Source organism: Oculina patagonica, chromosome 10 (genome assembly GCF_052425735.1).
Source record: "Oculina patagonica isolate OP01 chromosome 10, crgOcupat, whole genome shotgun sequence".
NCBI lineage: Eukaryota > Metazoa > Cnidaria > Anthozoa > Scleractinia > Oculinidae > Oculina > Oculina patagonica.
Genome location: NC_135767.1, coordinates 9,382,761 through 9,388,554, shown reverse-complemented (window position 1 = coordinate 9,388,554; position 5,794 = coordinate 9,382,761). Strand labels below are relative to the sequence as shown.

At 39.2% G+C, this 5,794-nt stretch overlaps 2 protein-coding genes across 2 annotated transcripts in view; one reads left to right on the top strand and one right to left on the bottom strand.

Annotated features, from left to right (window-relative positions):
- Window positions 1-5,794, top strand: part of LOC144667112 (smad nuclear-interacting protein 1-like) — an 87,641-nt gene that overhangs the window by 54,770 nt on the left and 27,077 nt on the right. The window lies entirely within an intron of this gene.
- LOC144628119 (uncharacterized) lies at window positions 264-3,516 on the bottom strand. Its single transcript, XM_078486177.1, has 3 exons — window positions 2,738-3,516; window positions 1,646-1,948; window positions 264-721 (listed from the first exon to the last, which is right to left on the bottom strand). Exons 1-3 carry the CDS (start codon window positions 3,069-3,071, stop codon window positions 675-677), a joined length of 684 nt encoding a protein of 227 aa, XP_078342303.1. The 5' UTR covers window positions 3,072-3,516; the 3' UTR covers window positions 264-674.

Below are 5,794 nucleotides of genomic sequence, written 5' to 3'. Positions count from 1 at the left end.
TTGTGTCTTGTTTGGTTTTTATGTTTATTTGTAAAGGTTTTGTCTTTTCAATTTCCTATTCCTGCAATATCTTGCTCTGTGATTCCCCCCCCTATTCTCTGGCTCAAGGTTTCATATTACTTGTAACACGGAATTAAGGTGCATTGAATTATTTTTCCTTTGCTTACTCTCAGGGTTTTCTTTCCTCTTGAAGGATCAACAACCTGTAGGAGAGACTAAAAAGCACCAGTCTTGTAACTTTCTTTTGTTTATTAATATTCATTAAACATTTTTTTTAAATGGTAAAGTCCTTTTGCTTACAGACTTCTTCCTTTTAGGATAGCTTGTAAGGTTAAATTTACACTTCGGAAACATGGCAAAATCTAGGGTGAAACATGAATATATCATCTCACAATCCCTGGTGGGACCAGGGAGAATGTTACTTCTCATCATTATTTTGTTCTGTCCCCACTACTAGTTGAAGGGTTGCCCCAGATTTTTTTCTGAGTGAGGACTATCATATATCATGATGACAAGAATTTCTGACAAAGTGGATAAGTGACCCTGTGAGGGGACAAGTGTTCTGTTGGCTGGTTCATCCCTGTTGTCTGTCATAAATAACACCGACTTTCTCCTTGCACACAAGTAATGGTCCTCCATATTTTGTAGTGGCTGTATATGTTGTCAAGCCAGTCTTACTTAGACAGCATAAAGTCGTCATCATCACATTCATCTTCAAATGCTACAAAGACAAAAGAAAATGCATTGGATATTTTTTACAATAACTGAAAATTCCTACATGCCCAGTGGTTGGTTTAGAGATATCGTCAATGAGAGTATAGACCATAAAAATAAGGGAACTTTGAAAAAAAAGAAATTATAGCAAAGTTTCCAAACAATGGAAGCCAAAAAGGGGCAAAAAGATATGAATATTATATGAGACTTAGGGGGGAATTTTGGAGCAAACTTGTCAGCTTCAAGTAGAAAAAATATCTTACAAGCTGTCATGGACTGATTTGGCATTGGTTTCTGCTCAAATTCTCTGGTAAATTTTTTGTGTTGTTATTCACTCGAGTTTTGAACATTTAATGAACAGATTCAATCAGTGTGGTCTATAAGTGTGTAGACCACGGTAAAATGTGATGAAAATTCACAAGGAAAAATTTTCCTTTTGAATTTTCATTTCTGCTTTTTCCTTGAACTACCAACAGTTCATTTTGTGATACTAAATCATAAAAATTGGATGCTGTTAATCACCTTCATGATGCAAAATTATAAAATTAATGTACAGTGAGTATGTCTTGTTTGCCTAACTGGTCACACTATAATTATCTTCATTGTATCAGTCTGCACTGGTCACACATTCTCTAAGGGCGAAGAATGGTATTTGCAAGATCCAATTACTGTAAGCCAGAGACTTTCTTAGCCTTGCAAAAAAAACCTAGACTAGGAAACAAAAATGGGGCCCCATAAAAAAAAAAAAAACAGCCCCCTCTGCTAGTACGGCCCTGCACTGAAACTGTTTGAAATTTGACTTAAATTCTTCAAGATGCATTGGTTATTGAAGGACCATATGCCCGGAAAAAAAAAAAAAAAAACAAAAACGAGGGGAAGCAGTTAGTTCCACCACCCCTTAGACTCCATAAGGTGCCTGTTCATAACTTACTGTTAAAGAAACTCTCATGTAGTGATACAGCAAATCGACCACTTTCCACCACGTCAACATGTAAACCATTTTGCATACAGCTATAAAATTCTGAGACAGATGGTGTAGTTAAACGTTTACTTGAGGGATTATTGTTGCAATCAGAGATGTAGAATTTGAAGCAGGCCTTCCTGCTGTCTGCAATGTCCTGTTGGAAGTTACAGCCCAGTTTAGCTTCACTGATATGCTTGGCATCTTTCCTTCCTTCTTGTTTTTCAGTACATTTTTTGTTCTGTGGAATTCTACAGCTGCATCTCTTAGTTGCTGAAAAATAATATAAATGGATATTTGGAATGTGTTTCTTTAAGAATGGGGGGGGAGTGGGTGCGAGGGAGAGGGGACCTATTGTAAAATTAGGATAGGTGTGTCCTGAAAAGGTCTTAAACCCTGATCTGATGTAAGGATTGAAAATCGAAAATTGGTACCCCTTTTAAGGCCCAAACCTAACAGAATGACAACCCATTTAAGAGTAAACTGGAAAAAACGCATACCCTATTATTATGAGATTACTTTCCACCCCCTCCCCAGGATTCAGGGCAATTGAAAAAAAAAAACCTGCAAGTTGTATCAATTGAACTGTGTCTTCAACTTCAAGCTACTTCGATCTGTTGAGTGTCATCCTGTGATCACATCCAGAACGTAACAAAATAATTGAATCCAATTTTAAAAAAAAAATTCAGAGGAGCGGTGTATGTGTCATGGAAGGGAGAGGAGGGGATATCCAACATGTTTCTTTGAAACTATAATCACAAGCCAGGCCATCATAAAAATAGACATGACTATAAAAACAGGTAATGGAAAAGTAGTCTATAATTGATTATAATTATGTTACCTAAAATCACCCTGGGATAAAGTTTGGCAACAACCGACAGTACTATACCAGTAGAATTTTCCCTTACCCAACCCATTTCTGATACCCCCACATCCCCACTACCGGAACCTCTATTTCCCATGGATAAAAGCAAGACTGTTCGTAGTTATTACAAAATGTAATCATGTTCACTACAATTCTTAACCTGCTGAGATAGCTGAGTAAACCAAACATTGCAGTACCTTTCATCGTTCGATCCACTCCACAAAGCTCTTTGTTCTGTTCACTGGACAAAGCTACACGTGTGTTGATCTGACTTGAATTGGACGATGCTTTTATTTTTGGCGAGTCCTTGATCTTCTTTGCGAGAAAATTTTTTCCCGAATCTGCAGTTCTCAGTATTATAATTTTACGCAAATCAGTGCTTCTTTTTCCAGTTTTAAACGCACTTTTCTTGTGTCCTTCGCCACACAAAGAGAAGTGTTCGCTATTGTTGATAGTTTTCGACTTCTCCTGATTCCAGACAAACTGTTGTTCGTAAGGTTTCCTTGATACGCCACTCACAGTGCAACCCATATCTGACACTTGGAGTTTTAACCTTTCCTTCCGTCTTATAGAAAAATACAAGGGATTAGAAATATTTTGGTTCACTTTTGATGTACAGTCCACGAGGAATACCAAATTATGCAACCAAAACAAAACATTGAGCCCGCGGTGTCCGTATCTAGGGCATGTTGTCGTCACGCAATGTTACGTGACGACTTCTATACCAGTCAGTCACGTCAGTAAGTAGCCTGCGTTGTAGCCGGACGTGTGCAAACCACGTATCGCCGGACGTGTCATAAAATCCCGTTCAGACTGTCTGCTATCGCGCATGCTATAAGTCAGCTATAGTTTTTCGTCTTCTGAGGGGGTGGACGTTTGTTTTATAGAGCCCGGAACTCGGCTCGTGCGCAGAATATAACGACATCAACTGGGAGTAACTCCGCTTAGGGCAGTCCCAAGCCAGGAGGAGGGCTGAGCCCCGGGGGGGTACTTGACCTAAGTTTAGGTATAGGCTAAGGGGTGCCGCTGGAGGTTTGAAACCCTGACCCTGTTTAGGACAATAAAAACTTAAAATGCCTACCCTGTGTAGGACAACACCCCCTATTCTAAGACCCTATTTAGGACAAAGGACAACATCAACAATCATTTACGCTTTATGGTGATTGCGTCCCACTCGCGATGTTTGAAGCATTGAAATGCAAAAACGCCTATCCGGCCGAATAAAATAATGCTTTTTATTGAAGCGAAAGCGAAAACAATGTAAATACATGGACGACAGTCTTGCAGCCATACCCTGTCTAGGACAGCTTCAGGCCCTGTTTAGGACAGAGGAGCTTGAAATTATATACCCTGTTCAGGACCGGAGGAGTCAAAAACCATACCCTATCCAGCGGCATGTCCCCGTATAGGCCATATAGGGGAGTGCCCCCCCCCCCCCCCCCCCCGGGGGCTGAGCATGGGGTTAGCAACCCCATCCCATAAAAAGTAAAAGCTACAGAATCACTTGAGTAACAGACCAGGGCCCGGTTGTTCAAAGGATGGATAACGCTATCCATCGGAAAACATCAGATCATGTAGGAAACAGGGAGAGGAAGATGCTTGACTGACGGGATTACACTAGGGGCAGATGGAGAAAGTGGCACAGGACAGATAATGTTGTCGGACTCTTCTGATGGCTTTAAGCTCTAGGAGGAGCTGAGGGCCTAAGGCCGTGTTCACACTTAGTGCCCAAGCACTGGTACCTGAGCACCGGCCCGGGGAGCACCGGCAAAAAATTGCGTCATGTTCACATACAGAAAACCAAAGAACCCAAGTACCATTTAGTGCATGAGAATGTATGTATGTAACAAAGTCCCGTGCTCGAATTATGGCGTGGGTTCTTGAAAAAATAGTATGTTCACATAAGTGCCCAGTGAAAATCGTACTTGGACACCGTGCCTAGGCACCAAGTGTGAATACATTTTGAGTTTAGGGCACTTATGTGAACATGCAGATACTATTTTCAAATACCCATGCAAGAATTTGTGCACAGTGCCAGTGCCTAAAGGTCTCAACCTTGTACTCGAGCACTAAAGTGTACTCAGGCACTTTGGTTACCTGTGTTAGAACACAGCAAAAGTAATTAAATGAAGGGTGTGCCCACCTCCTGTTGTGAAACTCCAAGGGCCAACATGAAGGTTAAAGAACAAATGTTTTGGGCGAATGGCTTACAATACCCATGCCAGAATTCGGGCATAGTGCTCAACCTAGTACTCGGGCATTAAAGGGTACTCAGGCTCTTTGGTTACCTGTGTTTGAGCACGGCATAAAATAAGTAATTAAACAAAGGGAGTGCCCACCACCAATAAGTGAATGTAAGCATAGTTAGTCTCCCTCTACTTTGTCTCCAGTAGGCTTTTCATCATGTTGTGAAACTCCCAAGGCAAACATCAACCAGCCAGGAATAAAGGATAAAGTACACATGTTTTGGGCGGATGGCTTTTAGCACTGGCTGGGATGGATTAAACAATTAATTGGACTCTAAGCCAACCTTCTCATGCTTTAACTACCGGGTTAAGTAGGTTAATATTTAAAAATTTTACATGATTTATTTATAAAGGAAACAACATACACCATTTTGGCTATAAACAATTTATTTTCATACACTATGTGCAGTGAAACATGACGCAAAATAATGTTAATGTTATGACTATTGAAATTGTATTATTTTTGTACTGATTTTGATAACTAACTGTCAATTACCCTTGTAGAATAACAGAGAAAGAGTTGGCAAAATGTACATTTATGGTAAATTTAATTAATTTGATGCTTATAAACAGACTGTGAAACTGTAACTGGTCTAACATTAACAGCTTTAAAGTAGTTAAAAATATTTTTTAAAGTAATTAAAAATATTTCTTCTTATAAAAAAGAAAGCAAACACAACAGCTTTTACTTTTAACCATAACTTTTATTTTATGGAAAAAATATTTTAAAGTAATTCGTACTGCCTAGTTTAGTTGGGTGTCAGTCCACATTTTAAACCTGAAGACTTCTGAAATTCCACCTGAAAATTTTTCATACATGTAACACTTTGACAATCCATCTTGTTGTGAGCTATGTGCAAGTATACAAACATGATTTAAAATTCTATAAAAAATACTCCAAATTTTCACTCTTTGACATGTCAGCTTTTGTTATCAAATACAAAACTGATTGATTTTCATTGAAAAACATGATTGTCGCATGTATCTGATATAATGTACCAAACCATT

What these genes read in the sequence shown, in the direction of transcription:
- LOC144628119 (XM_078486177.1), bottom strand. Translation starts at nt 3,071, where the DNA reads ATGGGTTGCACTGTGAGTGGCGTATCAAGGAAACCTTACGAACAACAG. An exon ending in AGTGGATCGAACGATGAAAG is followed by an intron (nt 1,949 to 2,737) that starts GTACTGCAATGT and finishes ATTATTTTTCAG; the next exon opens with CAACTAAGAGATGCAGCTGT. An exon ending in ACATGAGAGTTTCTTTAACA is followed by an intron (nt 722 to 1,645) that starts GTAAGTTATGAA and finishes TTGTCTTTGTAG; the next exon opens with CATTTGAAGATGAATGTGAT.